Here is a 21,845-nt window from a genome sequence, read left to right as displayed (position 1 = left end):
GGCAGGACCCCCAGGGCTTCGTGTTCACCCCACACACGGCAACAAGGGCCCGCACTCTGGGTGGCTGGGGGCAGACCTCACCTCCTACTCCTTCGCCCGCTAGGGGCAAAAGTAATCTTGTACAATGCTGGAAAAAGTAATACGCAAGGAGGACAAGACATTACAGTCACGATCTTCTCTAGAGATAACTGCAATAACTATTTTCTTGAATTTCCTTCTGGTCTATTTCTATGGATAAGAAAAAAAGATCACAAGTATTCTGAGGAGGGCTATTTGTATCCTGCTTTTTAAATTACATTCAACGAACATTTTAAAAAACTTTTTTTGGAGTGGGGGGGGGGGAGGGTGCCAGTCCTGGGGCTTGAATTCAGGGCCTGGATGCTGTCCTTGAGCATTTTTGCTCAAGTCTGGCACTCTACCACTTTAAGCCACAGCTCCACTTCTGGCTTCCTGGGGGTTCATTGGGGATAAAAGTCTCACGGGGACTTTCCTCGGCTGGCATCCAATGATGATCCTTAGGCCTTGGCCTCTTGAGCAGCTGGGATTACAGGCATGAGCCATTGGTGCTCAGCACTCAAAAACATTGATTCTTAATTATTGTGCAGTTCTCCACCTTAAAATCCATGTCTGTCACACGTACACCTGCTGTGTGAATAGTGAAAGTCTGGGTGACCAGGTGTAAGTACATGCATACGTCTCAGGAGTGGATTCTATCACCCTCTCCCCTGGTCCCTGTCTCGTGAAGAAGTGGATTCCGCCACGCCTCCCCTGATTGCTGGCCTTGGTGTCCTCTAGCTGACCAAGAGCTCTAGGCTGTGCATCTGTGTCATCATGGGTGACCTGCAGCGACCACAAGCTGGCTTAGGCTGCAAGATCAGAGCCCGGTGCTGAACACCAGAACTTGGAGATGTGAGTCAGGACGACAGTCCAGCCTGGACAGCTGTGTTGGACAAACAGGCCAAGGCCAAAGCGCCTCACAGCCCACTGATGTGTGCCAACCACTCGGTATCAGCCATCAGCCTGCTCAGAAGCCACTTCTTGGGTTCCCTGGCCCGCACGTAGGGACACATTTCATAAAAAGGCCTCGATGCAGGAGCCATCTGAGCAAGGAAAGCCCCCAGAAGGTCCAGTCCCATGTCCCCAGCAGGCATCAGACGGTGGGATGGCAAATCTGAAAACAAGGTAAACGTCTGCCCCTCGTCTGGCATGGTATGTGCTGTTAATATTTGCTGAGGGGAGGCAAATGCAGATGCATGTAAAGACATGTTTACGGATTATCAGTGGCTGGTAGAGCGTTAGTGGTCAGCACAGGTCGGCTACGGCCAAGCAGGTCAGCGTCTGCTGTGGATGCCAGTCCATGCCCTCAGGCCACAGTCCCAGAACCCCCTCTCCCCTGCCACATCCCAACGTGCTCTGGGCCCCCAACCACTCCTTGTGGAAGTCTCCAGCCACAGTGGACTAGAAAACTACACACTGACCTGAGCACAAGGCCGCCCCAAGCCAGCCCCAGCTGCCACACCAAACGCGAGCAGATCCTGTTGTTCCAACCCATGGCATTCCACCTTATCAGGAACCCACAGAAGAGGGGTTGTGCCTCAGTGTCCCCTCTTTCCCCACCTCCCTGCCAAGGCCTCAATCCCCTCCTGGGACTGTGTTCTGGGGCCTCGCTAAAGCAGCCTCCCCTCAGCCACAGCTGTTCTACTTCCCGCATTCCTTCCTTAGCGGTCAGGAAGTTCTCCCCAGCTGTCCTTCCAAACCCTCTCCCATTTAGTCCAACTCTCCCTCGCTTATGGAAAGCAAAGCACCAACCAACCCAACGTCTTTTTCTTCTTCCCTTTTCCGAGATGAGCCAACTTCCTCTTGTTTCAGGGGCCCTGAACCGCTGGCTGGCAGCTGGGTCTGCTCCCAGTCTTTGCTCACAGCCATCTGGGCTCCAGGTCTACCCTCAGCTGTGTGAGAACATCCACCCCTTGACCACGGCCCACCGCTGGGGGTGTCCAGGAGACGCAGGAAAGTGTCTGGGCCTGGCGGCCTGCCAGGGTTTACCTGGCCCTTCCTTCTGTGACAACCCTGCTCACACCTGAAAACTCCTCTAGAAAATTCTTCTGATGCCAGCTTGGCTGGACTATGTCATTATAAAGTCTCTTTCAAGAGAAGTGCAACAGCCCACAATCTCCTCCTTACTAAGAAATAATTAAACTAAGCTAGGGGTTACCGTACAACAGTGTGTGATCTGCTCCAACTGAGCGAAGGTAATGTCCCATAACTAGAATTGTACAATGAGGAAACTGCTCTGAGATCCGAGCTTCCATCCCATCCACATGACCATCCTGTCCATATGACCACCCATCCATGTGGCTGCCCGTCCTGTCCATGTGACCATCCTCCTGTCCACTTCAAAACTTCCCCTCTTCATCTCAAGTCTCTGCACAGTTGAGACTCGGAAGAAAAAAAATGCAGTTGACATATGTATGTATACACATATTATTTGACAAGGGCTATCACCTACCTATCTAACCTACCAATCATGTATCTACCCATCTATCAATCCTCCATCTACTCAGAGGATCAAAGAAGCCTATCAAAATCACAACATGTCAATACTGTTGCTTTTTTTTTTCCATCTGGAGCAAATGGGGACTAAGAGTAACGAGGGAAGATATATTTTGTAAGACCGATAGGCTGCTAAAGAAAGTCCAAGAAAAGATTATATTTCACTACAGGAGAAACAACACCGTCTTTTGCCGTGAACTCCGAATGACACTAACAGTGTTTTGTTTTGGTGCCAGAGACTAGCTCAGAACCAGAGCCCTTTGTCATCCAGTACTGTGAAAATTGAATTGCTTCTCAGATTTTCTACTTGATGTCAAGTGTGAATTGAAAATAGCTTGGAAATCTGTATTAGCAATGGAAATGAGGGAGAAAAATGAATTCTGGAGCTGCACTGTAGTCAAATAAGTGAAGATACTTCGGACATCCAGTGTCATAGACCAAACGCTTATTTGAGCAGAGCTGAGAATTCATGCACTTTTCTGTGCAGTTAGGGAACGTGCTCGTGAATTCTGCCTGTTTGCCACCATGCTCACCCTTCCCCAGGGTATAGAAGAGTGCTGGTTGGGAGGGTACTTAACTGTTCACCTTCTTTGCTAAGTAATGACTCGCTCTTTACTGCTACAGCACCACGTGTGGTAGTTCTGTTGTCAATCAGTACTGGTTGGACAGAAAACGGAACTTACTTCAGCCAGCCCAGAGAGTCACAAACCGCTATTTCCAGGGAATTTCAGAGCACCTTCCTTCATTTCCCTGGACTGTGGTCAGGGTTCTGTCCTTGTATATGGGCAGGGCCAGCCCCGGGCTTCCAGGACACACAGCCATGCTCAGGTGTCATGGGGGCTGTGTGTTCAATTCTGGTTCTTTCTCAGGTGCTGGGTGTAAGTAGGCAGTGGGGTCCACGGAGGTCAGACCGGGTGTGATTCTATGCTGCCCATTTCGTGGCCTGGCGTGCACACCTCCCAGCTCCCAGCTCTGGTTTCTGTGTCTGAAGGGAGGACAATGCTGCTGCTCTGAAGTCAGTCACAAGCCACACACCTGCCACAGGGCTGGACCTGCTGGACTGGACACCACTGGGACTCCAGCCTCTGGATAAGGCTGTGACTGGAAAGGCATCTACGTGCGAACAATGCTTTGGACGTCTCCTGACTGCCTCGGGGGCCAGGGAGGTCCTTTGAGACAAGTCCTCCCGGGGCACAGCTGTGTTTAGCCTACTGTCCCAGTTATTTCACGTTGGAGTGATACCCCATGCCAAGTTGTCTCCCCTACTCGTGAGAACAAACCCTGCAAGCCATTGCAAAAGGCAGGGCCTTCTAAAGAACCCATGCTGGCATGCTTGAACAAGACTTTATTAAAGTCATAGATTGATTCCTCCTCATTTTACAAAGAAGCAACTTGAGCCTTGGAACTTAAAACAGTTCATCACAAACCAGAGTTGTGGAGTGGCCACAGGCACGGTCCCTGAGCTCTTCTTCCTGCCATGTCACCTGCCACACTGATTTACCCCCACCCCTGCCCAGCCATTCTGCATACAGAGAAAACCTCTAATAAACATCCCACCCTGATCTGCAAATCCCCTGTCTGGGCCCAGTCCCTCATTTCCACCTCTAGGCCCGTGGTGGTTCAATACCAACTACGGAGGGCTTTGAGGTCTTTGCCGAGTATCCCTAAAACCATGACCCAATTCGCAGGTGACACTGTGGAGGGGCATTCCTGTACCCACGTCAGAGCTAAGGAAACGAAGGCCAAGGGGTCAGGAGACTTGCCCAGGTCACACTGCTGGCTGTGCTGTGTTGGGCTCGGCACCTGAATGGGTACACACAGTCATGCCTGTAATCTCAGCTACTGAAAGGCAGAAATGGGAGGATCACAATTCAAGGCCTGCCCAGGCAAAAAAAAGTTACCAAGACTCCATCTCAAAAGACTTGGTGGTACAGGTCTGTCACCCAGCAACCTGCGGGGTAGAGGGAGGAGGCTGGTGGCCCTGAACAGAAGTAGGAGAAATGAAAATGACCCGGTAGATGGGTGAGTCTGCGGCTGGTCCGGCAGAGCTGCTTCCGGGACAGGGCGGACTCTAGACCCAGCTCCCTGGACCAGAACAGCATTGGCTTCCCTGGCCTGCGGAGGGTGGGGCTGGCTGGTGAGAGGGTGGCCAGTGTCTGGCTCCCAAAGACACCTTCATGTCATGCGGGAAGGGAGGAGAGGCCACTGTGAAGGCCATGAGGAAGGGCGGCGTGGGGCAGGAAGGAAGGGCACTGCCTCCTGCTGCTCGGCCTGCTTGGGATGGGGCTGGTGGCAGTGTGCGGGGTGGAGGCGGGGAGCAGGAAGGAATGTGGGGACGGAGGATGGGAGAATGGGCTGCAGAAGCCTGTCAGGATGGGATTTATTTTCGTTCTGGGAGGGAGGAGTGTCACAGGCTTCGCCAGGCTCCCGGTGGCTGTTTTGAAGTGAACCGGGCTGGTATGTCTTTAATTTGTCATCTCATTATGAAACCGGTTCCCTTCCGAGAAGCCTTCAAGCCAGGAAGCTGTCTGCCCACACAGGAAATTCCTTTGCTTCAACTTCCCCAAAAAGGAAATTTCCCTTAGAAGTGCGCCCAGCATACGCCTTTGAGCAGAGCTGTTTCAAGAAACTCTGGCAGCAGAGTCCTGAACACACCCTGGGACTGGCTGTGGCCTTGGCCAGGGGCGAGCAGCTGAACCCTCGCCTAGCACGTGGGGGGCCCCCAAGCCCGGCCCGCCTGCCTCTTCTTCCCTTCACCCCAGACCTGCTGCAGCCTGGGATGCCAAGAGCGTGAACTCACCACAGGACTTGGTACCTGCAGCAGGGATGGATGGACAGATGGAGAGACACACATGCACGCGCGCGTGCGCATGCGCACGCGCGCGCACACACACACACACACACACACGTGCAGCCCGGGACAATGCCAACGCATCACTCCTACTCAGACCCAATTTGAGCCTTCTGCCACAAAGATCATGGCATCTCAAATGCAGAGCACACACAGAAAAAAACCAAAATGGTGACTCTAGACCCTCTAGCTGGGGTCTGATTTCTGGTGCTGGAAGGGGAAGCAGCTCACATTCAAGCTGCAGCCTTGTGAAAATCACTCAGATTTGGCGGGATGATGAAGGGATAGGCCCGAGTGGGGGCCATGTAGCTCTTCATGCCTAAGACCTGCACGTAAGTTGTTTTTTGTTTTTGGGTCCGGTTGTGGGGCCTGAACTCTGGGCCTGGGCGCTGTCCCTCAGCTCTTCAGCTCAAGGCTAGCGCTCTACCACTTGAGCCACAGCGCCACTTCCGGCTTTTTTCTTTTTGCTTATGTGGTGCTGAGGAATCGAGCCCAGGGCCTCAGGCATGCAAGGCAAGCGCTCTACCACTGAGCCACCTTCCCAGCCCCCTGCACGTAAGTTTTTAACAGCCCATTTCAAATCCCTTCATGAGAAAGGCCAGGCACCTGTGGCTCACATCTGTAATCCTAGCTACTCAGGAAGCTGAGGATCACAGTTCAAACCCACCTACCTGGGGCAAGAAAGTCTGTGAGGACCTTATCTCCAATTAACCACCAAAATGCCGCTATGGCTCAAGAGTGGAGTGCAAACCCTGAGCAAAAAAGCTCAGGTTCAGTGCACAGACCCTGAGTCCTCTCCAACCCTCCCCTGCCTTTCATGAAAAGAAACATCACAAAAACCTAAAGGACAGGAGAGGGATAGCCCTGAACTTCAAACTGCCTATCAAGCGGTGGTCAGACGGATGAGAGATGTCTGAGTCTCCCTCTGCGATGACAGTGCACAACGTCCGGATCTACGCGGATGCCGGCCAGGGCTGGCGGGAACTGCCCACTGGAGACAGGTCAGGGTCTGAGGGACCAGTGAGAATCGCACAGCCCACTAAAACCTAACTCATGTACGAACATGAGGGTCTGGGGCTGTGGTGGATGTTTGCTGCTGGCGGCTATAAAATTGCTTTGTCCTGTTTTTCTAGGCTTTATGACTTCTTTCACCACGGTGGGATCTCAGAGGAGGACCCAGCACTGTCTTCCAAAAACTGAGGCCACTGCTGACTGCCTACAGCCAGCTGAGGAACTAGCAAGCCCTAACCAATCCTTACAGCAAAGGAAATGCAGGGATCACACCGTCACCACAGCTTCCTCCAGGGACTCACACCGTCACCACACCATCACCTCAGCATCCTCCAGGGACTCACACCATACATACAGCATTCTCCAGGGACTCACACTGTCCCCACAGTGCCCTCCAGGGACTCATACCGTCACCACAGCATCCTCCAGGGACTCACACCATCACCACAGCATCCTCCAGGGACTCACACCATCACCACAGCATCCTCCAGGGCTCACACCATCACCACAGCATCCTCCAGGGACTCACACCATCACCACAGCATCCTCCAGGGACTCACACCATCACCACAGCATCTTCCAGGGAGTCACATCATTCCCACAGCATCCTCCGGAGACTCACACCATCACCTCAGCATCCTCCAGGGATTCACACCCATACCCACAGCATCCTCCAGGGACTCAAACCATTCCCACAGCATTCTCCAGGGACTCATATCGTCACCGTAGCATTCTCTAGGGACTCACACCATACCCACAGAATCCTCCTGGGACTCACACCATCACCATAGCATCCTCTAGGGACTCACACCATTACCTCAGTGTCCTCCAGGGACTTAACACCATACACACAGCGTTCTCCAGGGACTCTCACCGTCACCACAGCATCCTCCAGGGACTCACACCAGCATCCTCCAGGGACTTACAATATCACCACAGCATCCTCCAGGGACTCACACCATATACAGAGTCCTCTGGAGACTCACACCATACCCACAGCATCCTCCAGGGACTCACGCCATACTCACAGAATCCCCCAAGGACTCACACTATCACCACAGCATCTTCCAGGGACTCACACCATACACACAGCATCCCCCAGGGACTCACACCATACTCACAGCATCCTCCAGGGACTCACACCAACCTGCAAAGTGTCCCCCAGGGACTCACACTGCTGGAACTGTCTGGAGGGCTGTGGCTGTGTGTGGCAAGTAGTAGACAAGTCCTGTGAAATCAAGGGGCCTGGATACTTCCCTCATCATACATTGGCATCCTCTGTCAAGAACGCCAGCCCCAGGCAAAGCTACGGGCTCATCTCCAGCTCTGTCCCCTCCCTCGGTCCTCATCCCGGCTCTGCCCCCACTGCAAAAGAGAGATGAATTAATTTTCATACAAGATTAGGAGCTGGATCTGTTTCTCCTAGCTAAGGTACCACCTGCCCTCAGAACGGTCTTTAAATTAAGCAGAGCTAAGTGGGAACGTGCCCCGTGGGAATGAGGGTTTCGCGGGTGGAATTTCAGGTGCCACAGGAGAGCCTCATGTTTGAGAGGCTGCACGTCACTGCAACCGAGTGAGTACACTCCTCACTCCAGGTCCTGTTCACAGCCGGTCCCAAGCCCTCTGTCTCCAAAGCCATGTCCTCGGGAGCCTGAGTCCTCTTCAGCTAACAAAGGTCAACCACTCAACTCCACAGCTGTCCACACAACACCAACGCTGCCACCCCGGAGCTGTCCACATGCCAACACTGCCACCCCACAGCTGTTCACACAACACCAATGCTGCCACCCCCCCACTGCATTTTTCCACATTCCTTCCTACCATCACCTGGGCCGTGGGAGTCACTGCAGAGGTTTCTGGAAGCAGGTAACTGAAGTCATAGCCAGGATAATTCTACCCAGCCCTGAGCACACCAAGAACCATCAGAAATAAAACTTTTATCTGCCTAAAAACCAAAATTCAAGCTCAAGGCTAGCGCTCTTCCCCTTGAGCCACAGCGCCACTTCCGGCTTTTTTTTTTTCTTTTTGCTTATGTGGTGCTGGGGAATCGAACCCAGGGCCTCCTGCATGCGAGGCAAGCGCGCTACCACTGAGCCACCTGCCCAGCCCCTCAAAGATACACTTGGTAAAGAACAATCCATGCCTGTCTCTGTCTCATCGCTCAGGACATTAAGGATATTTTCAAAATACCAACTTCAAACCTCTCTACTGCAAATAAACACAAAATAAATGCTTATAGCTCCTCCCTCCCGAGTGTAAAGTGAGGGAAGTCTCTCCCAGGGGATTTCTACTGGTGTGATCCTAAAAGGCCTTTAAACTAAACCCCAAATATGGGTGTAGATATCAGCTTTGGCCGAGTGTTAAGTCACAGAACACATACGGTGCCTGACAGCCCTAAGTGGGGGGGATGGGTAGGGGCTTTCCAGGGACCCAGGTGTGGAAGGGGTCTCGAAGGGAAAACCACAGGTGATGTCCTCTCCCTGCTGTTTATGTCTGGGAGGACCCTTCCCTGAGTGGCCTTGCATCCTACTTCCCTAGCAACTGTCTGACAGATGGGGGACCAAGACCTAGGGAAGGAGACAGAACCCGGGCCTGCATCAGTCTGTCCAGAGGCAGAGCCTGGGCCTTCCTGTTGGTCTGTCTGGCCTTCACTGCAGCTCAGGGCCATTCTGTCTCCCTTTACTGGGCCTCTGTCCAGGCTCTTGGGTGCAAGCGTTCATGCCCAGGGCATGGCAGAAGATCCTCCCTGGCTAATGTGGATGGAAAAGTCCTTTCAAACTCAGCATCAAAGGCGTTCCTTCAGAGGCTGAGAACCTGCAAGCCCTTTGCCAACTGGGCTTTCCCCCCCACAATCAATTGCTGCAGTATTAATTGCTGAATGAGAACCACGTGACCTATCTGTGTGGCCTGCCCATGGAGATCAGAGGAGAAAGATGTAGACACTAATGTGTGCAGGCTAAAGGAAAAGCAGGCGGGGACCGAGTTGTGAGGGGATTCCCACAAACCATACAGACGGGGCTGAGCAGTTACCAGAAGCCACACCTGTGCACAATCACTGGGCATGGGACAGTGCACACAGGGTTCCTAGGGTGTGGGGGAGGGGAAGGGCTCAAAGTTGGGAGGCAGGGAGCAGGCCAGGGCCACCACCGGGAGACGGCACAAGGGACAAGGGACACACGTCACAGGCAGATTCAGAAACCCTGCAAGGTTTTGTGCCGGTTCCCATCCCACAAAAGCACTAACCCCATCTCAACTGCAGACATCCAGATGCTGGATTTCTGTATTTCCTAAGTTGCAGCTAAAGCAAGGACAGCCTTCTGCATCCTCAGAATACCGCATCTGCACCAAATCCAGGTCTGCATTCAAGCGGATGCTGAGTACCGGCAATCGAATGACGCTGTCATGATGTGCGTCGGCAGGCTGTGCTGCTCTGAGCACACCCCTTGCAATTCTCTTCAGGAGCCCTGTGAGCCGGGAGGAGCCTCAGGGCCACATGTGCAACCCCAGCACTACAATGCAGGAGGGTGACCCAGAGAGCTCTGTGGCCCAGAGGCCCGGTTCAAAGCACTGATTCTAGCCTCCTATCGGCAAGTGTGCCAAGTGGGGAAACTAAGGCACCGAAATGTCAGGCAGTTTCCTGAAGCATGTCAGCTTAAGGTAACACAATCTTCATTCAAGCTCCTCCCTCACTGCGCAATGCCTTCTTGTGTGCCTGTCATCCCTTGGATGGAAAATCAGACACAGTGCGAATCTGTCTACTTCGTTTGTTTTTCACAGCCCAGAATTTTTCAGCTATGTGAAAATATGTGTGGCCACAGGACTGGATTTGAAAATTTGCCTTCCAAGTGCAGAAGGTAGCTTGGCTCTCATTTCCACATCCCTGATTCATCCTTTTGGTCTTTTTTTGTCAGTAGTTTATATCAATTTTGTTCGCATTTTTTCCTATGAAAAAAATCCATTTGTAGCTGGGTGCTGGTGGATTACAGGATTACAAGCCTGTAATCCTGGCTATTCAGGAGGCTGAGATCTGACCTTTGCAAGTCAAAGTCAGCCTGGGCAGGAAAGTCTGTGAGACTCTTATTTCCACCGAATCACCAGAAAACTGGAAATGGCACTGTGGCTTAAGTGGTAGAGCACTAACCTTGAGCAAAAGAGCTCAGGGACAGCACCCAGGCCCTAAGTTCTAGCCCAACCATTAAAAAAAAAACAACAACCATTTTCTGGTTTTCACTTTTTCTCCTCCTAACCAGGAGCAAGAGGGAAATGAACTTCAGGAGTTTAAGATGCAGAGCACAGTGAAGGGAAGGCATGGGCTTTGGAGTCGGGTGTGGACGCATGGTCCACAGGTGGTTGTAGGCACTCTGGGCGTGAACTTGGGAAGCAATACACCACTTGTAATATCAAGCAGACCTATTATCTGTGCTTCGGTGTTTGTGGTTACGCTGAGTAATTTGTATATAAGGTTCCTGAAGGTGCTCAGTATGGTGTATGGATGAATTACTCACTTGGGGTCCTCTCCAGAGACTCGGCTCCTACAAGCTGGCAGGAGGGGCACAGGGTTACTGCTTCAGTTAAAAAGGAGAGGAGGGGCAGCGGGAGGGGAGAACAGGAGGGGAAAGAGGAGGGGAAGAAGGGAGAGACATAGACGTGGGGGCAAGAAAGGCTACTCCAACACCTGTTCCAGTCACTTAAAAAAAGACTGCTATCTCTCTACTGCATCTCCTTCTGTATCTATACCACTGCTGGATCTGAGAGCCCACGGAGTCCACGGCTGCCACGGTCCACAGGAAGTATAAACAGATGTGAGATCCATGGAGGACCATGGCTGCCATGATCCACGGGAAGTATAAACGGATCTGAGAGCCACAGAGGACCATGGCTGCCATGATCCACAGGAAGTATAAACAGATGTGAGAGCCATGGAGGATCCACAGGAAATATAAACAGATGTGAGAGCCATGGTGACCACGGCTGCCACAGTCCACAGGAAGTATAAACGGGTCAGTTTCAGAAGAGTGAGGCTTAGTCCACCCACCCAAGGTGGAAGCAGGAAGCACAGGCGGCAGTGACTAATGACACTTGGGAATCTACACTGGGCATACGGCCAGAGCCAGGCCAGGTCACAGCACTCAATTCCTGCTCTGCCCTGGCTTCAGAAGACATTGGAGAAAGAATCTTAAAACACTCACACTTGGCACAGCCATGGGGAGTCAGCACCCACCTAAGATAGCACCAGGACAGCCAGAGCCGTCGGCTAGGGTTTACGTGTAAGGGGGAAGCGATCAGTCACGCCTGCCAGGAACTCTAAGAGGGAGAGTTAGGGGTAAGATGCCAGGCAGTCCTGGGGAGAACAGGGTGGGAATGGGTAACCTGAGAGTGCAGGTTCCATCTGCATACTGCAAGCCCAGCTCAGCTCTGTGAAAGGAAGGAGAAGGAGGGAGCCCGGTGCTACACATGCAGCAAGATTCCTACTGCATTCTTAACCCCTGCCTACCAGCCAGCCTCGCAGACTACACGAGGCTGCCTCTGCAGACACAGGGTGCCAAGAGAGAATGTAGAAGTCTGAGGGTCGGCATGACCCAGGGAGACAGCAAGGAGAAAGAAACAGAAACATCAGCTGCCTCGTTTCCCTGTTGTCTCTACTCATCAAACAGCCTCGTTCTCCAGATTGTTGATTTACTTGCTTTATTCTGTGCCTGTGCTGGGGCTTGAACTCAGGGCCTGGGCCCTGTCCCTGAGCTTTTGTGCTTCTACCACTCGAGACACAGACCCACTTTCACCTTTTTTGGTAGTTAATTGGAGATAAGGGTCTCGTGGATTCTTCTGCCCAGGAAGGTATCAAACCATGACCCTCAGATCTTGAGTGGCTGGAATTACAGGCATGAGCCGCCAGTGCCTGTAAGGATCATTCAGTGTGGGGTTTAGACTAGAGATGGGTACCTCTGGGCTCCCGTGTTGAACCCTTGCCCCAGATAGGGACAAGCAACTGCCAATGGCTTCCAGATGTCTGGTTCAGAAGGCCAAGGAGGCTGAGAACCCTGGATATCAACGGGTGGCTGGTCTCTCCCTTCCCCCTCCCTCTCCAGCTCCGAACCAGGGTCGCTGTCCAAAGCTCACGCTGGAATAGCGCCTTAAATGTACACAATGTTCACTGTGTGAGATGCAAAGCGAAAGGAAAGGTCAGAAACCCCTGGTTATATGATTTTTTTTTTAAAGACATCTATAAATAGCCGCATTTATTGAAGCTGCTTCCTTATCAGGAAGCATAGAGCTAGGAATTAACGTCTGGCTGCACCGGAAATTCTTTCAGACAGCAAACCCAAAAAGGAAATTTCCCTTCCCTAGCATCCTGGCGGCTCTGCTGTGGGTGTTTTTTTTCCTTTTTTCTTTTCCAAGCTGTTGGCAGCCAACCAGGACCCTTGTGCTTCACGGGGAACAGAAAGTCTTTGGGCATCTGAAAGCAAAAGTGAAGGTGCCCAAAAGTTGAAGGGGAAACAAAATGGAAGAGGTAGTCGGCCAGCTACATCACCAGAGGTCACGACTGCAGTACCCGTGTGGGGACTGAGGATGACCTCTGAGAACCAACCACCTTCCCGCCTCAATTCTGATGTCCCTGTCGGCCACAGGCACCGGCCATCCAGGGACAGAGGATGACAACAGGTCTGAAGAGAGAGGGGAAGGCCAGCGGGCAAGGAGACTCACAGACTGAGAACACCATGAAGAAAAATCCCCCAAGCCGGGCACCGGTGGCTCATGCCTGTTAATCCTGGCTACTTCGGAGGCTGAGATATGAGGACTGAGGTTCAAAGCCAGCCTGGGCAGGAAAATTTGTGAAACTCTTATCTCTAATGAGCCACCAAAAGGCTGGCTGGAAGTGGACCTGTGGCAAAGGGTAGACTGCTAGCCTTGAAAAAAAAAAAGCTCAGGGACAGCGCACAGGCCCCGAGTTCAAGCCCCAGGATCAGCACATACATAGACACAGACAGATATACATACACGTTCACACCAAAAAAAGAAAATACACATACAAACATAAGAAAAGAAAAAGAAAGCTCCCTACGGAGGGCCAGAGGTGAGGGCAGGAGGCCGCCCCTGGATGGGGGGCCCTGGATGGAGGCTGTAAGACAGAACTGAACTTGGACAAACCCTGGGCAACCATTAGAAGATGAAGCTTATTCCCTACATGACTGAGGAAAAACGATTCCAATGGTATAGAGAGAGAACCTGGGGTCCTTTCTTCAGTGAAACAAACAAGGACGGGTGTGCATGCTTCCCTGTGGCCTTTAAAACAGGGAGGCCAGCCCTGCGTTGGCTGCAGCGGGCCACTGTGGACAACTGAGCACCGTTCCAGGGCCACCTCAGGAGCTCTGCCCCAGGAACCCTTGCCAGTAGTGCTATTGGAAATCTGAGCCGGAGTGGGCAAACCATGGGGAGGATGGTCCTGGAGCACAGGTCTCTCTGGATCAAATCCTTTCTGCTGCCGTGCCCGCTGATCTCGATTGCTGGGGTTAGGAGGCCCCTCCGGGGGACGGGCTGCCCTACCTGTGTACTTGGTTGAGCCCCTCTTTCCCCTACCACGGTCCTGTGGTCTTTATAACTGGGCTGCCAAGAGAAACTAAACTCCAGCCTGAGTTTACCAGAAAGTAGAGGGCACCGCAGCTGGTGGGCAAGACTGAATGGACGGTTTATGGCAAGAGGCTCCCGTCTCCACCCTCCTCTGCAGAGGATGGCAGTCCAGGAGGGTCATGCCTATCGGGGCCCAAGGGACATCCGCACGGTCCTGCCTGTCCTAGATGACCATCTCCACAGTCCTGCCCCAGCTCACCACCTCCAAGTCCTGTTCCAGTTCACTATCCAACACTGCCACTTTAACAGGTGTAGCAGAGCCTTGAGCTCCAGGCTTATGAGTCACGCATGAGAACACTCAAGGATGACCACTGACACGGAAATAAATCTGCAAGACCCTCCCCATGCTGCATGCACCTGGTCATTTGTGCTCTAGTCACGCTGTCAATCAAATAGGAGCATCAACACACGCTTTAGGAGCTGTCACATGACTAAACGAGATAATAGTAATACCTTCTGTTGCTTATAGCAGCGTAAAATATGAGTATCTATCTGCTTCTTCCTTTGCGAGTAAGTTGAATGTATACAAAACCGAGGCTCCACGTCCCTCTGTCTGTGAGGGTTCTATGTCTCTCTGTCTATGCAGGTTCTATATCCCTCTGTGCAGGCTCTGCGTCCCTCTGTCTGTGCAGGTTCTAATACAGCTCTGCTTTGCTGTAGGACTGCCTGAAATTCCATCACTCTGCTGAGAATGCAGAACAGCAGAGTGGGTGAGCAGGGAGGTAATGTTTCCAAAGGAAGATGCTCAGCTGAATTATTAAGCACACACAAGCAGGAGGAATAATGCAAGAATTTCAAGAGATTTGCGAGGAAAGGTAGGAGGGCCTGGGGACCATTTTTGCTGTTCTGACTCTAGAAAAACAACGAGCCGTTATTACGGCTATTTATTAACCTGCAACATTGTAAACTGTAACCCTATTAAATATGATGGATGAGCCCTAAGTTTCCCTTTTAAATGTCAGTTCATGGGGCTTTTAGAAGGCCAGAGAGACACTGTAAGATGCAAAGTCATAGGGAAAATGGCATAAACTCAACCTATGATTAGCTGTGCTTAAATCAACAAAATGTGAGATGATAGAGCATTTAAGAAGAATTTAAAATAAGACATTCAATTACTTAAATTTCCACTGATACACCAGAAATGTATCTGTATAAGTTATTACTTGCTTGGCCTGGGCATCACCGTTTAAGGCATACTGTGATACAGGGCCCCTGTGACTGGAAGCCATGGCGCTAACGGACAGAATGCTACCACACGGCCCGGGGTGGAATGGGATGGCACCACCTCACGACATACCCTTGGAACCCTTCGGTGTTTTCCCCACAAATCAAGGAAAGGTGGCCATCAGCAGACAAATTAAAGACGGCCGTGATGAGAGTGGGGGAAGATCAGCCCTTTCTCTGCTGAGGGGCCCTTGGTCCTGCGGGGTTCTAAGCTGAGATGGAAGGCAAAGGCTCTCTTTGAAGAAACCAACTACTTTCTCATGGTCTGATGCAACTGTACTTCAGCCTTTCTACCTTCAAGCCTGGAAATAACCCGTATCCCTTTATGGAAGAATGCCAGCCCTTTCTATCCTCTCAGTAAACATACTTGTGTCTGTTCCCAGGGCAAACAGGGTCTCCACAGCACACTCAAGGCACTGGCCCATACCAGAGTGGGCCAGGCCCTTCTGCCCACAGCTCTGTTCTTTCCAGGTGCAGACCAGAGGCCCGGATGGTACTGTCAGGTCTCCACAATTGTATTCTCTCTCTGAATGAGACTTGTAGCAATTACACTCCCTTTCACGGAATATGTCGATTTAAGAATGGGAGGACAAAGGGTTAAGAGAAGGGCTTTGTCTGGAAGTCAGTGAAAAGAAGCCTCTGGGAGCCACACCAGGCTGAGAGTATCTCTTTAAAACGAGCTGCTAAATATGCTTTCAAGCCCGCCATACCATAAATGTCCGTCCTGCCGTCCTTCCACAGATTCTTCCCCGTACTTTCCATCTGCATTCCACTGGGAATTGTCTGGAATCCCAGCTCAATTCCCCTGACAGAATATTTTCCTTTAGGTCTGAAAACTCATCTGGGATGCATCGAGTGTGTGGCCAGCCGCAGCCGTCAGGGGGCCCTGGGCTCCTCTAGGCATCGTGAGCGGCCACGAGTCTGGGAACTGGGTGGGAAGGAGGTAAGTGGGCCTCGTTTGGGAAGCCCTGGCCAGGCAGGCGGCAGGAGCCTGGGAACCTCCACTTCCACAGGATTCGTTCCAGATGTTGGAGCCAGAGGTATCCCAGCAGGGCTCATGCAGATTACCACAAAGTAGGCATTTGGGCCAAACCACTGCTCTGACCTGAATCCATAATCTTAACTACTGATTGTGTCTCACAGTTCACAGTAACGTGCTATAGCTCTGCATGGTATAATCATCAATGTGAGGATCTGTGAGGATCTGTGCATCCACTCATCCACCCATCTATCATTCATCTATCCATTATCCAATCATCAGCCATCCATCCATCTACCATCATCCATCCATCTACCCATCATCTGCTCATTACCCATCCACCCATCATCCATACATATCCATCCATCCATCCATTCTTCCATCCATCCATCCATCCACTCATCATCTGTAAGCCTTTAAAAAATATGTCACTGTCAGAGATGAAATGAAAGCAGAAAAATAAGACAAAGAATATCAAACTCTGCACAGCCATGTGGGACGAGGGCAAAGGTTCTGGAGCAGCCATGTAGCGTGTGTGACCATCTCTGTGCCCCTTGCCAACCTGGAGCCCTGGCCCAACTCCCCACTACTACCCCACAGCCTAGCTCTCCTTCCCTCCCAACCTGGCCCTCCCAGGTGGGCGGACACTCACGTAGGTGTGCGGGCAGGCGGATTGAGTCTTCTTCCATCCTGAGTGGCCGGGGCACTGGAACATGAAGTGGCGTTGAGGAAGCGTAGCTGGGTACCGGGCTCTCTGGAGGTGTGTATGAGATTCGTTCCTGCTGTTGTTAAAAATAAGAGGGGGAAAAGTAATGAACATCTGGAATGGAGATGGCAGGTGTCACCAGGAAGACCGGCTTCCCGAACCATCCCACGAAGATGGCCCATGCACCTGTCAGATGCCGAGTATTTGGGATTTTTATTTAAAAACACTGAAAAGGGTGAAGACGGGGCTTCTCCCCTGGACCGCAGAGTACACTTGGACAAGGACCAGGTAAGGGAAGATGAGAGAGAGGGTGAGAGATGAGTGCAAAAGCAGCTATCTCAGAAATGGTGTCTCCAAGCTGCAGTCAATGTCCCACTGCATTAAACCCACGTTGCTTCTTGTCTGGCACCAGCCTCGGCTTCTGATCAAAGCACGATTCTCTACTCAGATCCACCAAGAGTGAGCTGAGCAGGGAGGAGGGATGCCTGGAAACAGGATCTGAGTTAGCTGTAAGTTTTCCATCACCAAGCTACCTAACCCCACAATACCCACTGTTTAGTTTTCCCTTCCTAACGTGAAGGGGCTGGCCCCTGCTTGTCCCTCTACCTGGCATGCTAGGGTCAATGAACACTTAGGAGAACATTTAAGTGAAGTATTGCTTAACTGAGTTCCTGGTGAGCTTACAAGGAGGGGGCAGGGGCCTCAGTAGATCCAACATTTTCAGTCAAACAAGTGATGCTGTGGTTCATGTGGTAGAACACCCAGGCCCTGAGTTCAACAGTGCTCAGACCCTGGGTTCAAACGTTAGGAAAAGCACAACTAGCATTTCTGGGTCCATTAAAACAAGTCAAATGGCAAGAGAAGAATGATCATTAGTCTTAATATACTCCCAATTATGGCAAGAAGCCATCTGTTATACTTGTGTTTGGGGGCAATTTACATCCTGGATCTACAAATCAACGAGTCTGACATCAACGTAACTTCAGTGAGTTTCTGTGGTTTAATGTGGGAGGAAAAAGACCAGTAAGATGCCTGTGAAAGGAGAAATCAGGAGTGAAAGAAACTCTAGATTAAAGCAGAGAAAATGCTTACACTTAAGAAAGATGGTTTTAATTTTTTTTTTATCTCAAGTGTGCAGAGGAAAGCGAGGACCCCCCCTCCCCCACCAGCCTACTCCCCAAATTATAGCTTCTCTTCCTCCTCAAGCCTGAAAAGCTTGGTGGTTGTGGTAGGAAGTCTGAAGTAAACGTGGACTCGCGATTACCATTTCTAGGCAACTTTCACCTTCCTCAGACAGAGCCAGCAGCAACAGGGTGGGTGGGGCATTTCTGTTTGAATATCCATCTTAAAGTTTCCTGGTGAGGTTCTTAATTCACAGCAGATCCAGATTTGATTTTTTTTTTCCGTGTGCCAGTCCTGGGGCTTGAACTCAGGGCCTGTGTGCTGTCCCTGAGCTTCTTCTAGCGCCCTACCACTTGAGCCACAGCTTCATTTCCAGTTTTGTTTTTTTTTTTTTTGGTGATTAGAACGGAATCTCATGCATTCTTCTACCCCAGCTGGCTTCAAACTGTGATCCTCAGATCTCAGCCTTCTGAGGAGCTAGGATTATAGGTATGAGTCACTGGCACCCGGCTCAGATTTCATTTCTCACACCAAACACGTTTCCATTAAAGGTCTTCTGGAGGCAAAGCAAAATCTTCAACTTTACTTTTCTCCAGTTTTTTGAAGGGAAAGATGGGCAATCGGGGTATGAACTCAAGGCTGCGCACTTACTAGGCAGGCACCGTACCACTTCAGCCATGCCCACAGCCTTTTGTGTTTTGGTTATCTTTCAGAGAGTGTCTAAGTTTATGTCCAGGATGGCCTGGACCTAAATCCTTCTACCTATGTTTTTTTTTGTTGTTGTTGGTCATGGGGCTTGAACTTAGGGCCTGGGCACTCTCCCTGCGCTCTTCAGCTCAAGGCGAGTGCTCTACCACTTGAGCCACAGTGCCATTTCTGGTTTTCTGGTGGTTTACTGGAGATCAAAGTCTCACGGATTTTTCTGCCCAGGCCGGCTTTGAACCTTGATCCTCAGATCTCAGCCTCCTGAGTAGCTAGGATTACAGGCGGGAGCTACCAGTGCCCAGTCTAATTTGTTTATTAAGTTCTTCTTAGCTTTTTTTTGCTCCAGTTGGCCTCAAACAATGACTCTTTGCCTCCTGAGTGGCTGGAATTATAGGTATTTGCCACCACAACCAGCCGTCACTTTTCTGGAACTTCGCCAAATGGCACACATATTTTGAGCAACCCTAAGTTAAGGATGAGTTATATTTTTTCATGTTTGTCCTGAGTTGTTTGGGGTAAATGAGTCAACAAGATATAATCATGTATATGGGAAATGTGTACTAACTCTGCTGAGGGTTTTTCCAGGTGAGATGGGCGTTTATGCACCGCACAGAATCTGTTTTTCTCCTTTCGTAAATTCCCCAGAGTCCTCAGCCCTCCGATCCCATCATGGGTATTTCTAGCCACCGTTAACTTTATTCCCAGAATCGCTTTCTGGTTTTGTTATATGGGTTTTGCAGAAGTGAAACTGTTGGTAAAGAAAACATTGTCAGAAAGTCTTCAAAGGCCACAGCACAAGGGGGGTGGGGGTGGGAGGAGAAAAAGAAGGGAGGGAAAGGGAGGGGGAGAGCGGGAGGGAGGAAGAGAGAGAATGAAGGTGTACTGTGTAATACAAGGCTGCTCCTTAACACCAGGAGAAGGCCGGACACCCAGATGCAAGACCACATCCTCCCAGCCTCTGGGCTCCCTGGGAACAGCCCTGACCTGGAAAAGCCGCCTCCAGCCTCCAGACTGGAGCCTGGCTGAGCGTGGCCGTGGCAGTGTGAATCCCAGCTTCTCCATGGCTCTGTGCTGTACCTTCATGACACTCCAAAGGACTCAGTGAAGGTGCCAGGTAGTAATCGGAGAAAAGCAAAGAGCCAAGACCCAATCTGAAAAATAACCAAAGCAAAAGAGGGCTGGGGCGCAGCGCAGGTGCCAGAACCCAAGGCCCCGAGATCACACCCAGCACCCTCTGCTTCAGCTGCTCTGAAGGCTGAGATCTGAGGACTGCAATTCAAAGCCGGCCGGGGCAGACAAGTCGAAGAGACTCTTACCACCAGTGAACCAGCAAAAAACCAGAAGTGAAGGTGTGGCTTGAGCGGTAGGACACCAGTGTTGAGTGAAAAAGCTTAAGCAAGAGTGTGAAATTCTTTCAAGCCTCAGAACTGACCCACCCCCCCAAAAAAAAGAAAGAAAGAAGAAAGAATAAAAGGTTCAGTGAAGGAGGAAGGCACCTGTCAATAACAAAACAAAGCTACGTTGGAATGGGGAACATCCAAGTCTGCTCTTAGGGGCTTGCAGAAGTTAGCAAAATCAACGAGATGGAGCTGTGAGGATAGAGGAGCTTCAGGGACTAAGGTTCAGTGCTCCAAAGGGAGCCCTTCATCCTTACAACTGCACTTCTCCGCTCTTCTGACCCCACAAAGCACCAACCGACTGCGCATGCACCCAGGAGCAAACTGTCAGACCGATGGAAACCAGAGGTGCTTTATTTTAACGTGAAGAGGGGCAAGGAGTTCCCAAGAGGGCTGTAAGCAGCGCTCTAATTAAATTAAAATGCTCCAGTCAGAGGTATTAATGCTGGGGAGCATTGTCAGGGACGCGCAGCCGGAGGAGGTCAGCAACGTGACCAAACGTGCCTGCAGACTGTTCAGATGGGGAGCAGATAAAACGCGTGGGGTGCTCGACTTTGCAGACACAGATCTTCAGAGACCCAGAGGCTGAAGGAAGAGAAATCTGTCACTGCCCAGGCCAGGAGGAAGACCCCTCGGGAGGGAGGACACGGACTTGAGCTCAAAGCTCTTAGCGAAAGTAGTTTCAGACAGGGGTTGATGTAAAAATTTTAGTAATCATTATAGTAACCGTTAGTAATGGTATTTTGGAGAGCATACTGAATGTTCCTATAAGAACTACGGAATCTTAGGTGATCTAAATTCCCCTCCCCCTTCACCCATTTAATTCCCACATTTTAATGGGATGCTTAGAAAGCTGTGAGCCGGAAACTTCCATGTAACACAGGCGTGCCCTTTCCACCCCTAATATACATCCCCAATACCAGATGTCGCCAAAGAATCTGCTTTTCAGAATTCTTCAATGTGGAGCTTCGGCAAATAAGCAAACTGCCAGAGTGCGGGTGCAGTCGTATCTATCATAACTCTCTGGAAAGGCTAAGAGGTTAAGAAATTTTAGAACTTACAGTTAAATACTAACCTTCCTGGAGATTAAACATTCCAGGAATTGAGAAAACCAGAAAAGCAGGCAGACAACTTGCACAAAAGTGGTTTACAGGCCACCTCAAAGACTGAGCCGGGTGCTGACAGTTCACACCTGTCATCCCAGCTACTCAGGAGGCTGAGATCTGAGGATCGAGGTTCAAAGTCAGCCCATTCAGGAAAAAGTTCATCAGACTTATCTCCAATTAACCACCAAAATGCTAGAAGTGGAGTAGAGCCCTGAATGAAAATGCTCAGAGACAGCACCCAGGCTGAGTTCAAGACCCAGGTCTGGCACATACAAAAAGACTCTGTTACTGCAGAGCCGAGATGCCTGGTTTTAGGAAACTTTTTCTAAAAATCACTCCAATTCTGTTAACACATGCCAAGGACATCCCCCCCCCCACACACACATATACACACCTGCCCCACATACACACGTAACATGGCTTCTGAGGCCTTTGGTACAATCCTGGGGAGGGAGGGAGAGAAGAGGACACAGGAATGAGATGATGGCCATCTCCTGCAGCCATGCTGTAGTGCCACTGGCACCTGGCCCTGGTGTTGGTGGCTCACCAACAGTCCCAGGGGAAA

At 51.0% G+C, this 21,845-nt stretch overlaps 1 protein-coding gene across 2 annotated transcripts in view; it reads right to left on the bottom strand.

Moving 5' to 3' along the window:
• The window catches only part of Etv6 (ETS variant transcription factor 6), a 103,188-nt gene that overhangs the window by 34,855 nt on the left and 46,488 nt on the right, over nt 1-21,845 (bottom strand). For both annotated transcript variants that reach the window (XM_042701537.1, XM_042701538.1), the window contains exon 2: nt 16,897-17,026. In XM_042701537.1, the coding sequence (XP_042557471.1) occupies nt 16,897-17,026 (130 nt within the window). The remainder of the gene's footprint in view (nt 1-16,896; nt 17,027-21,845) is intronic.

This window comes from Dipodomys spectabilis, unplaced genomic scaffold, assembly GCF_019054845.1.
Source record: "Dipodomys spectabilis isolate Male_0828 unplaced genomic scaffold, ASM1905484v1 ptg000296l, whole genome shotgun sequence".
NCBI lineage: Eukaryota > Metazoa > Chordata > Mammalia > Rodentia > Heteromyidae > Dipodomys > Dipodomys spectabilis.
The sequence above is the reverse complement of the archived record's forward strand: the minus strand, read 5'-3'. Positions and strand labels throughout refer to the sequence as shown.